General features: G+C 45.5%; 1 protein-coding gene across 1 annotated transcript in view; it reads right to left on the reverse strand.

Moving 5' to 3' along the window:
- The window catches only part of coro7 (coronin 7), a 181,350-nt gene that overhangs the window by 137,662 nt on the left and 22,534 nt on the right, over positions 1 to 21,154 (reverse strand). Inside the window, exons 4-8 of the mRNA XM_063059455.1 lie at positions 19,488 to 19,558; positions 18,855 to 19,038; positions 17,022 to 17,098; positions 10,052 to 10,102; positions 1,384 to 1,470 (exon numbers count right to left, since the gene is read on the reverse strand). Coding sequence (XP_062915525.1) covers positions 1,384 to 1,470; positions 10,052 to 10,102; positions 17,022 to 17,098; positions 18,855 to 19,038; positions 19,488 to 19,558 — 470 coding nt within the window. The remainder of the gene's footprint in view (positions 1 to 1,383; positions 1,471 to 10,051; positions 10,103 to 17,021; positions 17,099 to 18,854; positions 19,039 to 19,487; positions 19,559 to 21,154) is intronic.

Genomic DNA, 21,154 nt, shown 5'->3' on the forward strand with positions numbered 1-21,154 from the left:
ATATTAGGAACAGGAGAGTCTGCACAGAAGGTGACTGATAGGAAATGATAAAATAGTGGGGGTGTGGAGGGTGGGTTAGTGGGTGGAAGTGTTGATCAGCCTCACTGCTTGGGGAAAGGAATTTTTTTTTGAGTCTGATGGTCCTGGCATTGGTACTGATTTCAGTGCTGGTAACACTCATTGGTAAAAATCATTGGATTGTTGTAAAAACCTGTCTACTTCACAGGCCTCCTCTTAAGAGGGAAAATTTAACAAATGATCTCACAGTAAAGGACCTCAAGGAAAGAATGACCTTAGCACAGCAGAATTTCAAATTTAGTTTGAGGGCGTTGAGAGTCGGTTCTGTACCAGGAATCCAGAACTTGAACAAAAGCACTGACAGTGGTGTGAGGACTTATTTGGCTAAAGTGGAAAAGGAAAATAGATTAAAGAGTCAGGCAGTAGATGACTCGTCACAGGCATTTAAAGAGATATTTTATAAATCTCAGCAACAATGCTCTAGCGGGAAAGGGAGGCTACATTATCTGTAGCTAATTTAGGAAATTAACGACAGGTTTTCTGGATGACACCGAGACTGGGGGTGCAGTGGATAGTGCGGAAGGTGATTAAAGCCTGCAGTGATCCCAATCAGTTGGAAAAATGGCAGATGGAATTTAATGCAGACAAGTGTGAAGTGTTACATTTTGGGAGGACCAAACAGGGTAGAACTTACACAGTAAACAGTAGGGCATTAAGGAGTGCAATAGAACAGAGGATTTGTGAAGACAGGTCCATAATTCCTTGAAAGTGCTGTCACAGGTAGATAGGGTCATGAAGGGAGCTTTTGGCACATTGGCCTTCATAAGTCAAAGTACTGAGTACAGGGGTTAGACGCTATGTTGAAGCTGTGTTGGATGGGGTGGCAAGTCCAAAACTAGAGGGCATAGATTTAAAAAGGGCTGAAGGGCAACAAGTTGCCAGAGGGAGTGGTTGAGGCGGGTACAATAATTAAGGAAGCCCTTGGACAGGTACGTGGAGAGGCAGTACTGTGAGGGAGCAGAACATTGGGGTGAGCCAGCTGGGCACTGTGCTCGACACGGACTGGTTGGGCCAAAGGGCCTGTATCCAGCTGTATGGTCCTGGGACTCCGTGAGATCGAGGACACACGACACTGCAGATGCCGGAATCCGTGGACACAAACAGTCTGCTGGAGGAACTCAGCGGGTCGAGCAGACTCTGTGTGGAGGGGGGTAGGATAGGAATTGTTGACACTGAGTTACATCATCCTGAGGGTGGGGGGGGGGATTATAGGAGAATAGTAGGACAGGGGGCCAGTGTGTGAACTGCTGTGGTCTCCTCACCATCACAGCCCATCCGTGCACATGCATTCTGTACAATAGTTACCTGGCTAAACCCAGTCGACAAGACAGTATCCAATGCACTCAGCCACAGCAGGCGGGAATCCTTGATGGTGTCGTGCCCTTTAACAGACTAAGAAAAACAGAGGATTTGTTAAGCATGTGTGAAGCAAGCCCAATACCAAAGTTCAAAGTAAATTTATTATCGAAGTACGTACATGTGACCATCTACAACCCTGAGATTCATTTTCTTGTGGGCACACTCAGCAAATACACAAAGAAAGACAACAGAATTAATGACAGACTCCACACAAGATGGACAAACGACCAGTGTGCAAAAGACGACAAACTGTGCAAATACAAAAAGAAAAATATAATCATGATAACAAGCATTGAAAACATGAGATAAAAAGCCCTTGAAAGTGAATCCACAGTTCAGTGGTGGTGAGTGGCTGAGTGAAATTATCCTCAATGCTTCAAGGGCCTGATGGTTGAGGGGTAATAACTGTTCCTGAACCTGGTGGTGTGAGTCCTGAGGGTCCTGTACTTCCTTCCTGAAGTCAGCGGCGAGAAGAGAGGATGGCCTGGGTGGTGGGGGTCCCTGATGATGGATGCTGCTTTGCTCCCAGATCACTCTTCCCCTCCAGCCTCTCCCTGCTCCGACGACAGCTGCTGGCCACAACACCACACGATCAGGGAGAGGACCAACACAAATAGAAAGGCAACCCTCACAATGAGTGATCACCAGCCAAAGAAAAGAGTGTCTGGCCTTGTACTAATGTTTACCGTGACAGTCACAAGCACGTGGTGAGCCAGGGAGGACTGACAAAACACAGCTGGGCCAAAATCAAAGCCTAAACACAAGAGATGGAAATCCAGAACAACACACACAAAATGCTGCAGGAACTCAGCAGGTCAAACAGCATCTGTGGAGGGGAATAAACTGTCGATGTTTCAGAATCAGGTTTAATATCACTGGCAGTTGTCATGAAATTTGTTGTTTTGTGGGAGCAGTACATTGTAATAAATAATTTAAAAAACTATAAATTAAAATTTGAAAAATATATACAAATATATAAAATTAACTAAGTAGTGGGGGGAAAAAGAGCAAATACAAAATAAGGAAACAAAAACTAATGAGATAGTGTTCACGTCTTCATTGTCCATTCAGAAATCTGACGACAGAGGGGAAGAAGCTGTTCCTGAAACGTTGAGTGTGTGTCTTCAAGCTCCTGTACCTCCTCCTTAATGGTAGCGATGACATATTCTAGGTGATGGGGCGAGATCCTTCGTCAGGACTGGAAAGGAAGGGGGAAGAAGCCAGAATATAAAGGTGGTGGAAGGAGTACAAGCTGGTAGGTGATAGGTGAGGGGGAAGGAGGGAAGATGAAGTAAGAAGCTGGGAGGTGATAGGTGGAAGAGGTAAAGGGTTAAACAAGGAGAGGAGAGTGGACCATGGGAGAATGGCAAGAAGGAAGGGAATCAGAGGGAAGTGATGGGCAGGTGAGAAGGGGTAAGAGAGAAGTCAGTACGGGGAATGGGGAAAAAAGAAAAGTGGAGAGGGGTAGGAATTACTGGAAGTTAGAGAAACCGATGTTCAACATGTTCCCTTTCCTCCGTGGACCACTATCCTCTCTTATCAGATGTACAATGTCCAGGCCTTCTCCCCCTCATCCGCCCTACCTAAACCCTCCTCAGTATCAGATTCCGGTTTATTATCACAGACATACAGTACATCGTGAAATTTGTTGTTTTGCAGCAGTAGTACAGTGCAAAACATAGCCATTACTACAAGTTACAAGAATATACATTCAGTGGCCACTTTATTAGATATATCTGTACACCTGATCGTTAATACAAATGTTACATACCTCATGGGTATCTTGTGACTGTTTTATGACCATGATGTAATTCAGTATCTTGTGAGCCTGATGTAATGGTCTAGTGATGGTGGGGTGATGTGATTTTCCCGCCAGTGTGAGGTCACATGATGTTCTCAACAGGAATATAACGGGAAACCCCTGTTGTTACACAGTTGATTCGTTGTTTAATTTGTCAGTTACTCCGTTATGCTGCGTATTCGTTTCATGACGCGGTTTCATTTTAAAGTGGAGCTTTACTTTCTATTGTAAGTCTAGTATTGGAGAGTGAAGACCTTACTAAAGTACGGGAACCTGAAGGATTGAGTAAAGTTGGTGTCGTTCGGCAGTTTCATAAAGGATCGACCTGATTGAATCTCCGTTCATAAATAGTGACCTGCATCTGAGATAACCCCTGTAGGATCAGGAAGGTTTTTGCAGTGTTCATTCACCAGGAAAAGGTCAGTTCCTTTAAGCGGTTTTATTTCCTTCGTCGTGAATCCTTTGGACGGAATCAGCAGTAACGTCACGTCTTTGAAGAAATCCGTTTCCAGAGAAGTCTCTCCTTCTTGACTGTGTAAATCATTTGGACTTTCGAATTTACCACTTTAAGACTGTGTTCAAATTTACCACTTTAAGAACTGTTCCAGAGTTGCCGTATAGCAGTTAACTTCCAGTGAAGTTAGTCGTTTGAATACTTTTTGCTATTGTTGAGCAGAGTTTAACAAATGTTTATGTTTGTTTATAAAACTTGACTCAATTCTATATTCATTGTTGCTGGTCACGTGACACAAATATCTAACGAGACAGCAACTCAATGCATAAAAGCATGCAGACATGGCCAAGAGGTTCAGTTGTTGTTCAGACCAAACATCAGAATTGGAAAGGAATGTGATCTAAGTGACTTTGACTGTGGAATAATTATTATTGCCAGACAGGGTGGTTTGCGTACCTGAGAAACTGCTGATCTCCTGGCATTTTCACACACAAGTCCCTTGAGCAGTGCTTCCCAACTTTTTTTTAAAACCAATGCCCCCCTAAAGCACCTTCATACTTGCCAATGTCTTTCTTAGGCAAAATATACTTTCCAGCACCCCCATAGCGTAAAACATGTCTACCATATGCTAACATGAGAAAAATAATTCTGCTTTAAATTTTTATTTGTCTTTAAACCTAGCTTACACAGTACCTGTGCACTATACAGCAGCTTCAATATCAATGCGATCCATGAGCTTGATGGTTTTTTAGCAAGAGTTGAAATATCTGGTTCAAGTTGTGACAACAAATGTCTCAAGTCCCCATGCATAACAATGTCCAAGCAGTTTCTGCTTTTTGTGATTATATGGTTCACTCTACTGAAGCCTCTTTCAACAAGGTAGGAGGAGAAAGAAAATGCAATGAAGAGCAATTTGGTCCTTCTCCAAAGAACAAGAAACTTCTTATGACAACATAGCCACATACTGCAAAAGCTGACACTTTTGAAAAACATTTTTGCTTCCTCATCATTCTGAATTTTATTAATTTCTTCTTGCAAGCTCTCTTCCTGTTCTTCCACCTTGCAATGGGTTAGTTACCCAATCCAGAATTTCCAGATTGTTCAAATCCTTGAATTGATTCTGAAAATCCTTCTTCCGTGACTGCAGGTGTAAGCAGCACTCTTGCAAATCACTGTCTGTGAAAGAGAGTGCCATACTTTCCATGCAGGGAAACTGCGAGAACATTCTTCTCCCAGTGTTTTACTTAAATATTTCCAGTCTCTGATAAAAGTGGACATCGCACTTTTTGCCTGGATTAAGTTGAAATTCTCACTTTGCAGTTTCATATTTGGAATGTTCATACAGATCAGCTAGGTATGCCACATCTCCATGTAGAAGTTCAATTTTGTTTCCCAAGCACTTGTCGACTTTGAGCAAAAATTCAACCACAGTGTCAAAAAGATCAAAGAAATGTTTTAAGCAGCAGTCTTTTGGCAGCCAACGCACTTCAGTGTGAAGAAGCAAGCCTTCAAACTCTTAATCATTATCCTGGCATAACTGGAGAATATTCTATTTAATGGATGAGCTTTAATTTGGTTGATAGCAGATATTATAAGATTTGCTTGAAAAAAATTGCTAGCTGAGGTTTTTGGCTGCGAGATGTTGACAATGAATTACACAATAGATTGCAAACAGACTTGAAATTTCTTTTTTCATAAATGCCACTAAATCAGCATGGCGACCTGCCATATACGTATGATGTTCCACCTGTTGCACAAGAAATCATTTTCCTAATCAGAATACTTTTATCTTCACTGTATACTTTGAGCTCACTGTAGATTGATTCTCCATTGATATTTGTTTTTTAACTTTTACAAAAGAGAATCTCTTCATTAACTTTTCTATTTTTGATAACCCATACAAATGCCATTAGCAATGCCTCATTGTCTCACACAGTTGACTCATCCAGTTATTTCTCAAAATCTGTTTTTAGTAGCTCTGTGCATAGTTGACACTCAGTGTCTTCACTCAATTCGTCAATACGACGAGCTACAGAGTTATTACTCAGAGGGACTTGATTTTTTAAATACTGGTATCAATTTTCAGAAGAGTAGTGAGCACTTCTGATACAGCAGGCATTATTAATCTTTCACCAATTGTATGAGATTTTCCACTGTTATCATTTTGGAAATGTAATGAGACCTCTATCAAGGTCATTTTAGCTTTCCTGGCAAATGACTCGAGTGTGCAACGCTTTCCAAATGCATCTTTCATCTTCTGGAACTGAGTAATTCCATAAGTAGCCTTTTTTGGGTGGCTCTTACAGAAGTGATCCTGCGATCTTGATGGTTTCATGGCTTCGTTGGACAGTACAGTATTACAAATAAGACACGTGGGGAGTCCCTGATCTGACAGGAAAGGAATAAAACTATACTCCAGGTATGTAACATTGTACACTTTCTGTACTCTGTTTCCTAGGAGGATTAGAATTCAAGGCTTCACCGCCTTCAGACTCTCAGAGATTACGCTGTACACATTCATGCATCATTAATGGGGCTAAATTAAAATAATGAACACGAACTGGGAACGCCTATCAAATGTTGACGACGGCAGCGAGCTGACGTGCTCGGTCAGGTCTCGTACTTCAGGTTAGGTCGCCATGTACCCCCCTCCAAGAGTCGTCCCCCATGACTTCTATTTCTCCTAATACCCCCCTTTGAGTATGTAACCACCTCTGTCGGGAATTACTGCTCCAGAGTTTACAGAAAATGGTGCAAAAAACAAAATGAAAATCCAGTGAGCGGCAGTTCTGTGGGTAGAAGTGCATTGTCAATGAGAGAGGTCAGAGGAGAACGGCCAGACTGGTTCAAGCTGACAGGAAGGTGACAGTAACTCAGATAACCACACGTTACAACAGTGGTGTGCAGAAGAGCATCTCTGAACACACAAAACATCAAAGAGGATGGGCTACAGCAGCAGAAGAGCACCGCAGGTTCCACTCTGCTTCTAATAAAATGGGCACTGAGCGCATAGAACAATAAACAGTGCAAAGAGAAGGAAAAACAGTGAGGTAGTGTGCATCGTTCATGGACTGTTCACAAATCTGATGGCGGAGGGGAAGAAGCTGTTCATGAACTGTTCCGTGCATGTATCTTCAGGCCAGGAACAATTCCTAACGCTGTCTGCGAGGAGTTTGTACGTTCTCCCCGTGACCGCGTGGATTTCCTCCGGGTGGTCCAGTTTCCTCCCACATTCCAAAGACGTACCGGTCAGGGTTAGTAAGTCATGGACAAGTTATGTTGGTGCCGGAAGCGTGGTAGTACCTCCAGGCTGCCCCAGCGCATCCTCCAACTCTGCTGGTTAATGATGCAAACAACACACTTCATTGTTAATCTTTATTCCCCCCTGCCACCAACTTCCTTTTGCCACTGTGATCCATTAGATTTTCTACAGTGTAAGGTGCTGTGTTAATACCTGCTGATTACCTCCCCCTGAAGCCCATATAACCATGTAACAATTACAGCACGGAAACAGGCCATCTCGGCCCTTCTAATCCGTGCCGAACTGTTACTCTCACCTAGTCCCACCGACCCGCACTCAGCCCATAACCCTCCATTCCTTTCCTGTCCATATATCTGTCCAATTTAACTTTCAATGACAACATCGAACCTACCTTAACCACTTCTGCTGGACCCATCTTCCTCCCCTTTCTCAAATGATCCACTCTTTTCCTTGATCAGACTCCTCCTTATTTGACCCTTTACCTTTTCCGCCTATCACCTCCCAGTTTCTTCCTTGATCCACCTCACCCCCACCCATCTGGCTGCACTCATGACCTTCTCACTTCTCTTCCTTGCCCTCCTCTCACCACCTTCTTCTGACTCCTTCCCCTCTTCCTTTCCAGTTCTGATGTCCCAGCACAAAATGTTGACTCCACAGATGCTGCCTGAACTGCTGAGCTCCTCCAGCACTCTGGGTGTGTGTGATATTTATTAGGAAAGGCTCGTAGAACCCTCCATCAGTCAGGGGAGGAGAGTGCCTTCTTGCCGGAGGAAGCTAGAGCTAACCCTGTCTCTGTGTTCACTAGTTTAATGACAGCATGCCTCCCACCCTCAGGGCAGGCAGCCTGCCTGACAGGAATGATTTCAAACTGACAGGGATAGGAAAAGTAAACATTGGAGAGCAGCGGCTTCAGTGACAGCTTCCTGCTGTTCCTCCTCCCCCCCCCACCCCCCACGCTCGCATCTGTTGACAGGCACTGCTGTCAAGACGGTCCAGGGCTCACTTCTGGAGGAGATGGAAATCACTGCTCAACCGTCACCTAGTCCAACCTGTCCAACACGCACAGCGACGAGGGGCAGTCATTGACGCCGAGGCCACCAACACAGACCCTGGCATCTCTCCCCTACTCATTCTTCTAACCACACCTCAACAAACCATCCCCATCCCCACCATTTTGCTCCTTTCCCTTTCCTCCTAACCCCCCTCTCCCAGCCCATGGCAATTCTCCCCTACCTGCCGCATCTCTTCCTCCTCCTGTCCGTCTCCTCTTCCCCCATGGTTTCGTTCCCCATTATCCTGTCACCTTAGCCCCGATAAACACAAGAGTTTCTGCAGATGCTGGAAATCCAGAGAACTACTCTGAGGACAGCACCTCACTCTTTTTGCCCTACTTTTCTCACTCTCCCTATTTATTTCATATTGCAATTTCTGAGTTTATGCATCGCAATCAATAGCTGCCACAAACAACAGATTGTAAGACATACTGTACGTCAGTGATAAAAAAAAACCAGACTCCGATTCAGGAAAATGCTGCAGGAACTCAGCAGGTCAGACAGCCTCTACAGAAACATCAATGTTTCTGACCAAGACCCTTCCCAGGACTGGAAAGGAAAGGGGAAGACGACAGAATAAGATGGGGGAGGAGGGGGAAGGAACTGAGCACAAACTGGCAGGTTATAGGTGAGACCAGGTGAGCAGGTAGGTGGGTGGATGGGGGAGATTTCAATCCAAATAGTCAACAATTCCTTGTCCCTCCCACGGCCCCAGCCTTCCACAGATGCTGCCTGACCCACCGTGTTCTTTCAGCATCGGCAGCCCCTCGCTCCCTCCTGTTAACCTCTCCATTCTTCCTTCTATCCCAGGCTCAGGGAGTAACAGACCAGAAGCCAGTCCAGCTCTGGACCGGTTCCTCTTCCCACCCTCCCACCCTCCAGTTCCAGAAACATTCTCCACAATCTCGAGACTTCTGATGTGAAGTTTTTTAAAGTGTTTTTAAAAGAAGATTAGCTTTATTAGTCACATGTACATTGAAACATACAGTGAAATGCGTCAACGATCATCACGGTCTGAGAATGTGCTGGGGGCAGCCCGTAAATGGGTGGAAGCTGGAGCAAGCCCACCCAGTTGAAACCCATACCGTCTCGGTGGGGGGGGGGGGGGACACATACAAATTTCTGATAGTTTGTGGCAGGAAATGAACCCCAATGGCAATCAGTGTTGCTGTGAAGTGCTAACTTGTTACACTAACCCTAACCATCAGACTGGGGCTGTTTACACAGGATCAGCTCATTAAGCAGGGCCCAAATACCACACGTTCCAAAAGCAGCCAAGCCTGTTCCTTCAGCCCGTTGCCATGGCAATGTTTCCAGGCACAGTCAGCAGAGAGAGGTCTGTGATGTCTCAGCCGGCCTCACGCAGCCTGGGATCGGGGCTGAAACTGCACACAGCCATTAACCCGTCAGCTGCAGGAAACCAACCGAAAGGGAAACGAGCCCTTCGTTCCACTGCTAAACGGTTAGTACAAGGGACGTAACTTTGATCATCTGCACAAGTATTCAGTAACAGAGGAAAACCAACGGGATTCATTAAAAACAAGTTACAAGACCAGGAAACATAGGAGCAGAATTAGGCCATTCGGCCCATCGAGTCTGCTCAGCCATTCAATCATGGTTGAATTGTTACCCTACTCAAACACATTATTCTGCTTGGTGGAAGGGGGGGTGGTGTAGTGTGGCTGGGGGAGGAATGGTGTTGGGGGAGGGGGAAGAGCGGGGCGAGTGGGGGCGGGGAGGAATGGGGCGGGGGAGGAAGAGCTGGGCCAATGGGGGGAGCGGGACGAGTTGGTGGGGGGGAAGAGAGCAAGGTGGCAGGGTGGGCAGTGAGAGGGTCCAGGGCAGTAGGAGGGGGAGATGAGCAACAAGTTCCACTGTCCCAGAGAGCAAGTCCTGCACGGGTTTGACTGAATGAGGTTTACATACACAAGCCCTACACTCTCTGGGCACAGAGAGAGGGTGATGTGTCCACTGAGCTTTAAGGCACCCACTGCCTGTGGTGCAGCAGGTTTCCTGCAAGAATTGAGTGAGAGTGAGACGCTTACCTGCACAGCTGAAGTCTTGGTCCTGGGGTCGAAAATACGCAGCATCTTATCCTAAAAGACAGTCACAGAGGTGAAGAGAATTAGGTTAGTTGTTATTAATTAGGGTTGTAAACTCAGCCTGCTCCATCACATGCACTGGCCCTCCCAGCATCTTCAAAAGGCAAACCTCAAAAAGACAGCATCGGTCATTAATGATCCCCATCACCCAGTTCATACCCTCTTCCCGTTACTACCATCAAGGTGGTGGTACAAGAGCCTAAAAACACACACAACAGTTTAGAAACAGCCTCTTCCTTCTGCTGTCAGATTTCTGAACGGACTATGAACACTACCTCAATACCTAGCAAACAACAGGAACTCTGCAGATGCTGGAAATTCAAGCAACACACATCAAAGTTGCTGGTGAACGCAGCAGGCCAGGCAGCATCTCTAGGAAGAGGTACAGTCAACGTTTCGGGAAGGTCTCGGCCTGAAACGTCGACTGTACCTCTTCCTAGAGATGCTGCCTGGCTTGCTGCGTTCACCAGCAACTTTGATGTGTGTTGCTCAATACTTTGCTCTGTTTTTCCACTAATTTGTTATTTTTATATTTCTTACTGTCATTTATTACACATCGTACCACAAATTTCACGCTAGGTCAGTGATAATAAACCTGACTCTGACCAAACACAGTTTATGCCACACCAGACAAGTCGTCATTCACCGTGAACAATGCTGCGGGCCGGGTGGGTGTAGAAAGAGGGCATTGGGAGAGGGAGGGGGAAAGGATCTTGGGTGAGGTAAGGGGGGGCGGGAGACGACAATGGACGGAGGAGAGAGGCAAAAGAGGAGAATGAGATGGTATGTGGGTGGAATGGGTGGGCGTGGGATAGTGCTGGGGACAGGGAGGGGGTGGTAAATGGAGTGAGTGGATGCTACCATAGAGAATTTTGTCACAGCTCTTTAAAACTGGTTTCGACCACACGGAGTATTGTGCTCAGTTCTGGTCACCTCATTAAGGGAAGGATGTGGAAGCTTTAGAGAGGGTGCAGAGGAGATTTACCAGGATTCTGTCTGGATTAGAGATGTTTATGAGACAAGTTGAGCGAGTTGGGGCCTTTCTCTTTGGAGTGAAGGAGGATGAGTAGCAATTTTATGATGTTTTATAAGACTATGAGAGGCAAAAAATCGAGTGATCAGAGACTTTTTCCCTATGGTGGCAATGGTCAATGTCAGAGTTTATCCATTTGAGTGGGGCAAAGTTTGGGGGGGATGTCAAAGGTTTTTTTTTTAAAAACACAGGGATGGTGGGTGCATGGAATGCGTTGCCAGAGGTTGCGGAAGAGGCAGATACATTTGAGATAGGCTCAAGGTTGAAAGCAAAATGGAGGATTAAGGGCTGTGTAAAAGTGAGGGATTAGACTGATCGTGGAGTAGGTTTACACAGGGAGACACAACATGAAGGGCCATACTGTGCTGTACTGTTCCAAGTTTCAAAAAAGCAGCATCCATCATAAAGGACCGTCACCATCTGGGACATGCCCCCTGTTCATTACTACCATCAGAGAGGAGGAACAGGAGCCTGGGGACACACACTTAACATTTCAGGAACAGCTTCTTCCCCTCTGACATCAGATTTATTTTATTTTATTTATCTTTATTAGACATACAGCACGGAACAGGCCTCTCTGGTCCAACAAGCAACCCACCTATTTAACCCTAGCCTAATCACCGCACAGTTTACAATGACCAATTAACCTACTAACTGTTGTCTTTGGACTGCGGCAGAAAAACACACGCGCCTATTGGAAGGTCGCACAAACTTCTTACAGAGGACGTCAGAATAAAACTTCTGAGAAGTCCATGAAACCATAAAAACTACCTCATTGTTCCTCTCTTGCATCACTTATTTATATTGTAATTTATGGGTTTTAATGTCTTTGAACTGCACTGTGATCACGTCACATCATTTCAGTGAGTGATTCAGCTTCGACTCTGAGGCAGCTGAGCTGAGGGGAACCTGCCATCTGGTGGCCGCCTGTGACATAGCACCGACAATCCCTCCAGCAGCCAACGCTGCCCCCTGTGGCCAATAGCCTGAAGTGGCTTCACAACAACTGAGGTTTGGTTAAATATTATAGTGTCTGCAGGAAAGGTTTTGCCACATGTACATTGAAATATATAGTCAAGTGCATCATTTGTGTGAACAACCAACTCACTTGAAACCTATTGTTATTGAGAGATCGGGATAGAGTGGATGTGGAGAGGATGTTCCCTATAACGGGGGAGTCTAGGACGAGTGGACACAGCCTCAGAACAGAGGGACATCCATTTAGAACTAAGATGAGGAAGAATTTCCTTAGCAAGAGGGTGGTGAATCTGTGGAACTCATTTCCGCAGATGTCTGTGGAGATTGAGTTACTGATTATATTTAAAAGTGGAGGTTAACAGGTTCTTGGTTAGGGCATCAAAGGTCATGGGGGGAAGGGGTTGAAAGCGATAATAAATCAGCCATGATGGAAGGGCAGAGCAGACTTGATGGGCCAAATGGCCTAATTCTGCACCAAAAAAAGTCAAGGATGTGCTGGGGACAGCCCATACCTGCTGCCATGCTTCTGACGCCAACACAGCATGCCCACCAACTTATTAACCCTAATTAACCCACAGATTTTTGGACTGTGGGAGGAAGCAGGAGCACCTGGAGGAAGCCCACATGGTCAAGGGGCGAACTTACTAACTTCTCACAGACAGCAGCAGGAATCGGACGTTGTAGCAGAGGAGGAGAAGATGGCGACGCGAAGCAGCTCGCAGCGGCCACTCCAGTGGTGATGTCTGTTATCTGTCAAGTAGGGGACCGTGCACAATCCTGATTTAATGGAGACAGATGTGAGAGCACGGGAGAACATCGGGAGAAACTTCTGGAATGCCTATTTCGCTGCTGCTGCTACTATGTGGTCCGGAATCTCCGGAGGAGAAGGCCCCGAGTCCTCGGCTTTGCTTGTTGCTCAGCGGCCGGGGCGGGGTCAAAGCATTCGGCAGAGGATGGTGCTCGGAGAGGCTGTATCAGAGGGGCTGGTTGGAGGCTCGAAGTTTTCGGACGGACTCAGAGTCGGCTGTGGTTGGTTGCTTCCAATGCATCGGCAAGTTGTCGGCACCTGGAGGTTTATGGCAGGGAGAGTTCCTCCCTTCTGCCGCCTGCTATTGGGACTATCGGGAGTTGATCGGGACTTTGAGACTTTTTTTTTAACCATGCCCATGGTCTGTTCTTTATCAAATTATGGTATTGCTTTGCACTGTTGTAACTGTAAGTTATAATTATGTGGTTTGTCAGTTTTAGTCTTGGTTTGTCCTTTTTTTGTGATATCACTCTGAAGGAACATTGTATCATTTCTTAATGCATGCATTTCTAAATGACAATAAATGAGGACTGAGTGTCCTCATAATCTAATCTAATGTGTTATGTTAATCGCTGTGCTATCGTGCCACTCAAGCACCATTGGAGTATCACCGTGGAGACACAGGAGACCGAAGATGCTGGAATATGGAGCAACGCACAATACACTGGAGGAACTCTGCAAGGCAAGCATCCTTCTCTACTGAATGAAGCCCAACATAAACTGGAGACACAACAGCTTACGTTCCGCCTGCAAGGTCTACAACCCAACAGCATGAATGTTGAGTTTTCCAACTTTACTAATCCCCCCACCCCATTGTTTTTTTATTTCTCTTACTTTCTCCTGATCCCGTCCTGCCATTTTTGTTCACCTTCCCGCCTCACCCCAGCTCCCCTCCACCCATCTTTGTCCACTTTCCCCTCCTGGCTCCATGCACCGTCAAGCAAGTTCCCTCTCACCTCCCCCCCACCCCCAAACCCTTTGGTTCTGACGGTTATCCACCTCTCCTTTCTCCTCTAATGTTTCCCATTCTCTTCCCAACCGGGTACTGGTGTTCCTGCTTATCTCCCTCCAGCGCCACACTCCCCTCCCCGACCTTGCCCCATCCGTTGTTTTCATGTGTTTTCTTTTCTCTCCATCTCTCCGACTGCCTCTATCTATCAATCACATGCTCCAGTTCGCAAATACACCCAGTCACCTCCCCTAGGTCACCACCTGCCTGTCATCCTCCGGGATCACAAAAAGCTGCAGAGGGATGTAAACTCAGCCAGCTCCATCGTGGGCACCAGACTCCCCAGCATCGAGGAATCTTCAAAAGGCCATGCCTCTAAAAGGTGGCATCCATTATTAAGGACCAAAAGTCTGGGCACCCTTGGTCAAAATTTCTGTTACTGCGAATAGCTAAGCGAGCAAAAGATGAACGGATTTCCAAAAGGCATAAAGTTAAAGATGACACATTTCTTTAATATTTTAAGCAAGATTACTTTTTTTTATATCCATCTTTTACAGTTTCAAAATAACAAAAAAGGAAAAGGGCCTGAAGCAAAACTTTGGGCACCCTGCATGGCAGTACTTAGTAACACCCCCTTTAGCAAGTATCACAGCTTGTAAACGCTTTTTGTAGCCAGCTAAGAGTCTTTCAATTCTGGTTTGGGAGATTTTTGCCCATTCTTCCTTGCAAAAGGCTTCTAGTTCTGTGAGATTCTTGGGCCGTCTTGCATGTACTGCTCTTTTGAGGTCTATCCACAGATTCTCGATGATGTTTAGGTCGGGGGACTGTGAGGGCCATGGCAAAACCTTCAGCTTGTGCCTCTTCAGGTAGTCTATTGTGGATTTTGAGGTGTGTTTAGGTTCATTATCCTGTTGTAGAAGCCATCTTCTTTTCATCTTCGGCTTTTTACAGACAGTGTGATGTTTGCTTCCAGAATTTGCTGGTATTTAATTGAATTCATTCTTCCCTCTACCAGTGAAATATTCCCGGTGCCACTGGCTGCAACACAAGCCCAAAGCATGATCGATCCACCCCCATGCTTAACAGTTGGAGAGGGGTTCTTTTCATGAAATTCTGCACCCTTTTTTCTCCAAACATACCTTTGCTCGTTGCAGCCAAAAGGTTCTATTTTAACTTCATCAGTCCACAGGACTTGTTTCCAAAATGCATCAGGCTTGTTTAGATGTTCCTTTGCAAACTTCTGACACTGAATTTTGTGGTGAGGACGCAGGAAAGGTTTTCTTCTGATGACTCTTCCATGAAGGTCATATTTGTGCAGGTGTCGCTGCACAGTAGAACAGTGCACCACCACTCCAGAGTCTGCTAAATCTTCCTGAAGGTCTTTTGCAGTCAAACGGGGGTTCTGATTTGCCTTTCTAGCAATCCACCAGCAGTTCTCTTGGAAAGTTTTCTTGGTCTTCCAGACCTCAACTTGACCTCCACCATTCCTGTTAACTGCCATTTCTTAATTACATTACGAACTGAGGAAACGGCTATCTGAAAATGCTTTGCTATCTTCTTATACCCTTCTCCTGCTTTGTGGGCATCATTTATGTTAATTTTAAGAGTGCTAGGCAGCTGCTTAGAGGAGCCCATGGCTGCTGATTATTGGGACAAGGTTTGAGGAGTCAGGGTACTTATAAAGCTTTGAAACTTGCATCACCTGACCTTTCCTAACGATGACTGTGGACAAGGCAAAGCCCTAACAAGCTAATTAAGGTCTGAGACCTTGGTAAAAGTTATCTGAGAGCTCAAATCTCTTGGGGTGCCCAAACTTTTGCATGGTGTTCCTTTCCTCTTTTTTTCACTCTAAAATTGTACAAAACAAAAGTAATACACTAATCTTGCTCAAAATGTTGAAAAGAATGTTTCATCTTTAACTTTATGACTTTTGGAGATCAGTTCATCTTCTACTCATTTAACTATTCACAGTAACAGAAATTTTGACTGGGGTGCCCGAACTTCTGCATGCCACTGTATACACATACATATTTTTATATTTATATATATATATATATATATATACACACACACACACACACACGCATACATATATATACACACACACACACACGCATACATATATACACGCATACATATATACACACACTTCTTACTGTAATGTATAGTTCTTATTATTACACTTTGCAATGCTCTGCTGCCATGAACCAGCCAATTTCCCGACATATCTCAGTGATATTAAACCTGATTCTGATCCCTCAGTCCACTACTCACTTCAGAATCCTCTCTTGCTGTTCCCACTCTCCTCTCTATATCAGCCATCACCCCCTTCCTCTCGGGTTTTGACCCAAAATGTTGTTAATTTCTTTCTTCTCACCGATGCTGCTTGACCTGCTAAGCTCCTCCAGCAGACGGACGTTGCACTAGAGTATCACTCCCCGTTTTTAGCATCACACTATAGGGACACTATTGCAGGTGCTGCAAATGTGGGACCTGGTGAAGGGTCTCAGTTTGAAACGTCAAATAGAGCTTCACTGAATTGCACAGATTCACCACCCTCTAGCTAAGGAAATTCCTCATCTCTCTTCGAAAGGGAGATCTCTCTATTCAGAGGCTGTGCCTTCTGGTCCTAGACTCCCTCACTATCCTCTCCACGTCCACTCTATCTAAGTCTTTCAATATTCCACAGGTTTCAACAAGATCCTTCCTCATTCTAAATTCCAGTGGGTACAAGCCCAGAGCCAGCAAATGTTCCTCATACATTAGTGTTTTTATTACCAGGATCACTCTTGCCCAATGGACCCTCTTCAATGCCAGCACATCCTTTCTTAGATAAAGGGTCCAAAACAGCTCAAAAATACTACTAATGTGGTCTGACCTATGCCTCATAACACCTCCGTATTACACCCTTGCTTTTACATTCTAGACCTCTCAAAGTCAATGTTAATATTGCATTTGCCTTCCTCACTACCCACTCAACCTGAAACCTTGCACGAGGACTCCCAAGTCCCTTTATACCTCCGATTTCTGAACTCGTACCCCATTTAGAAAATAGTCTACATCTTTCTTTCTTCCAAAGTGAATGACCACTGTGTTCTGTCTGCCACTTGTGCCCGCCTGCCTCTTTCTGTCCGTGTACACACACCTTGCAGGACGTGCCCAGGAGGCAGCCATCTCCCTTCCAGGTCAGGCTCTGGATTTGGTCCCCATGGTCTTCGAGAGCTGGAAGTGAAGACAATGCACAATGAGGCACAGAGTGGTAACCAGGTACCTCAATAGCGGGCTAACATCATGGCCACTTTGACTGGGTTTGCTGTACACACATCATTCCCTTCTAACTCTGATTTGACTGCACTTTGGGACAAGTCAAAGTCACAGCTAGTGCTGCAGAAATAGAGAAATACACCAGGCCATTCGGCCCTTAGATATTGGTGTGCTCCCTCAGTGATTACAAATACTGGGGGATCTTCCCCAAAGCCTTTACAAAGGCAGCACAGCAGCACTTCTGTTTCCTAGATGTTTGCAAGGATTCAGCATGTTTAACCTAAAGCTTTGATAAAGTGCCAGAGATGCACAGTGGAGAGTGCACTGACTGACAGCATCACATCTGGTATGGAAACACCAATGTCCAAGCATGGAAAAGCCTACAAGAAGTAGTGGATAGAGGATTGGTTAACTCATAGAAAGCAGACAGTTGGGATACATGGGTGTTACTCTGGTTGGCAATCAGTGGGGAGCAGTGTGCCACAGGGATCGGTGCTGGGTCCACAACTGTTCACAATATACATTAATGATCTGGAAGTGGGGACTGAGTGTAGTGTATCTAAGTTTGCTGATGATACTAAATTGAGTGGAAAAGCAAATTGTGCAGAAGATACAGACAGTCTGCAGAGATATAGATAGGCTAAGTGAGTGGGCAAGGGTCTGGCAGATGGAGTACGATGTTGGTAAATGCAAGGTCATCCACTTTGCAAGGAAAAAAGGAAGATAAGATTATTATTTAAATGGTAAAAGATTGCAGCATGCTGCTGTGCAGAGGGACTTGGAAGTGCTTGTGTATGAATCACAAAAGGTTGGTTTGCAGGTGCAGCAAGGCTATCAAGAAGACAAATGGGATGTTGGCCTTCATTGCTAGAGGGGTTGCATTTAAGAGCAGGGAGGTCATGCTGCAATTATACAGGGTACTGGTGAGACCGCACCTGGAGTACTGCGTGCAGTTCTGGTCTCCTTACTTGAGGAAGGATATGCCGGCTTTGGAGATGGTGCAGAGGAGGTTCACCAAGTTGATTCCAGAGATGAGGGGGTTTGACTATGAGGAGAGATGGAGTCCCCTGGGACTGTACTCACTGGAATTCAGAAGGATGAGAGGAGATCTCATAGAAATGTATAAAATTATGAAAGGGATAGATAAGATAGAGGCAGAAAAGTTGTTTCCACTGGTAGGTGAGACTAGAACTAGAGGACATAGCCTCAAGATTCAGAGGAGTAGATTTGGGATGGAGATGAGGAGGAATTGCTTTTCCCAGAGAGTGCTGAATCTGTGGAATTCTCTGCCCAATGAAGCATTGAAGGCTACATCAGTAAGTACATTTAAGACAAGGTTGGATAGATTTTTGCATAGTAGGGGAATTAAGGGTTATGGGGAAAAGGCAAGTAGCTGGAGATGTGTCCATGGCCAGATCAGCCGGACCAACCGTAATCTTATTGAATGGTGGAACAGGCTCGACGGGCCAGATGGCCGACGCCTGCTCCTATTTCTTATGTTCTTATGACTGTTCGCTCTTTTCCATAGGTGCTGCCGGACCTGCTGGATTCCTTCAGCATTGTGTGTGTTCTGCTTTGGATCTCCAGCATCTACAGATTTTCTCGTGTTTGCCGCAATAGTTTTGGTTATCTCACTGAGATCAGTGAGGCCCAGTCGCTCCTCCTGCAACACTCTTGCATCAGAATGGGAGCGGTCACAGACATTGGACCTCACCTGCCATGGCTTTCTGCTGAGTTAGGTCCCATACTTTGGCCACATTTCCGGCTCCACTTGCTAAAACGCCGTCAGCGGTAGGATGAAAAAGCACACACTCCACCCGCTTGGCTTCTGGTCCCAGCGTGATGTTCTGTGCACCCGAGATCAGCTTGACAGAATCCGGTATTCGCCACAGCTTCACCTGGTCAAGGAAAACGTTCAACCTCAGACACAAAACTTTGCTTCATGCTTGAACCCACTGATCTCTGGAGCACAGAAACAGCCCAGCAACCAAGTTCAAGTTTATCGTCATCAGACTGTACGTACATACAACCAAACGAAACAACATTCCTCCGGACCATGGTGCACAGACAGCACGTGGAACAAAATATTACCATAAAATAAATCAAAATGCATCTCTCCCCCCCCCCAGGTCAACACCATTCAGCTCTACCTCGCCCCCAGACTGACACCCTCAATTCGCACCTCTTCAACTCACCCCCCTCCCACCCAGCACCCACTCTATTAATATGCCTGATCCACCATACTGTCCTAGCTAGAGACAAACTGCACTCAAGAACCCCCCCCCCACTGGTTTCCGGTATATCTGTCTCCTCCCCCCAGCGTGGGACGTCCTGCACAGCACCGTACCGTCATATCTGCGGAACATGTTGCCAGCAACGCATCATCAAACGGAGAGAAATCAAAATCAGTCAGCAGATCTGAAAAGGGAAAGGAGATAGTTAGTAGTTCCTGGGACACCGATGACAGTGTTCACGCCTCTAACCGCGCCGATGGCTCAGCTCGGTGACCACAGCAATGGCTCACACCTATGACTGTGTCCACATCACATCTTCCACACCTACCCCACAACCTTCCTGCACACCCCCATCACACCTTCCCTGTCTTTATCACTCTCCCTCACCTCTCCCCTGCACTTCTTCCTCATGTCCTCTTCTCGCCTCCCCGTAATCCTTCTTCCTTCCTCCACGGTGCCGAGATATGTCCCAGTGCCATTGCTGGTGTTGGATTAGAAAGCTTATTTCTCTAATAGTTTAACTTCCTATGCCTGCTTGTATTTTTATATAGTCACCTAAATACACAAAATTGTTCAGGGTATTTTCCAGTAACAGTAGCAAAGCTGCTTCTATATTTTTCTAGAAGCTTCTCAGTTTTTCTACAGCAGGTGTCACACCACTTCAATCTGACTATTTTAGAACACAGTACAGACCATTGGGCTCACGATGTTATGCCAACCTTATAACATCCTCCAAGATCAATCTAACCCTACACTTGTACACAGCCTTCCATTTTCCGTCATCCATGTGCTTACCCAAGTTTCTTCAATATCGCTACTTATCTGCCCCTACCAACACCCCGGCAGGGTATTCCACACATTCACCACTCTTTGTGGAAAAAACCTACCTCAGACATCGTCCCCACACTTTTCTCCAAACACCTCAAAGTTATGCCTCCTCGTAGAAGCCATTTCGACCTTAGGATAAAGTCTCTGGCTGTTCACTCGATCTATGCCCCTTATCATCTTTTACACCTCTATCAAGTCACCTCTCATCCTTCTCCTCCAAAAGAATGTGATAGGTGAAACCATTTTGGTTGGCGAAGTCTTGACTGATTAGATTTACGGAAGCATGTGAGATTAGTTCAGTGGACATGCGAAATCCTCCCTATACACCTATCATTAAGAAATAGTTCTAGAATTGTAGCTGACTGTAATGTGTCGATTAGAAAAGAACAGGCTTTCTTGATTATATAAGTGTGAGCAGTGAGCAAGCTCATTAGATTTTTGTCCTCAGATCAGAATCGCAATCGGTGCCAAGAACCTCTGGAGTTTCCAGGGCAGTTGTTATAAATCAGAATCCTCGATGAGCAGAAGAGCGTGTGACTTGCTACTTATCATGAATTTTTTTAGTTACCTTCTGTTGCTTTTTAAAAGCTTCCCAATCCTCTAACTTCCCACTAACTTTTGCTCTGTTACATGCCCTCTTTTTGGCTTTTATGTTGGCTTTGACTTCTCTTGCTGGCCACTGTTGTGTCACCTTGCTTTTAGAACGCTTCTTCCTCTTTGGGATGTATATATCCTGTGCCTTCCAAATTGCTTGCGGAAAGTCCAGCCAGTGCTGCTCTGCCATCATCCCTGCCAGTGTCCTTTTTCAATCAATTCTGGCCAACTTCTCTCTCATGCCTCTGTAATTCCCTTTACTCCACTGTAATACGGATACATATGGGTTTAGCTTCTCCTTCTCGCATTTCAGGGTGAATTTGATCATATTATGATCACTTTCCCCTAAGGGTTCTTT

The sequence above is a fragment of the Mobula hypostoma genome, chromosome 9, assembly GCF_963921235.1.
Source record: "Mobula hypostoma chromosome 9, sMobHyp1.1, whole genome shotgun sequence".
NCBI classification, from domain to species: Eukaryota; Metazoa; Chordata; class Chondrichthyes; order Myliobatiformes; family Myliobatidae; genus Mobula; species Mobula hypostoma.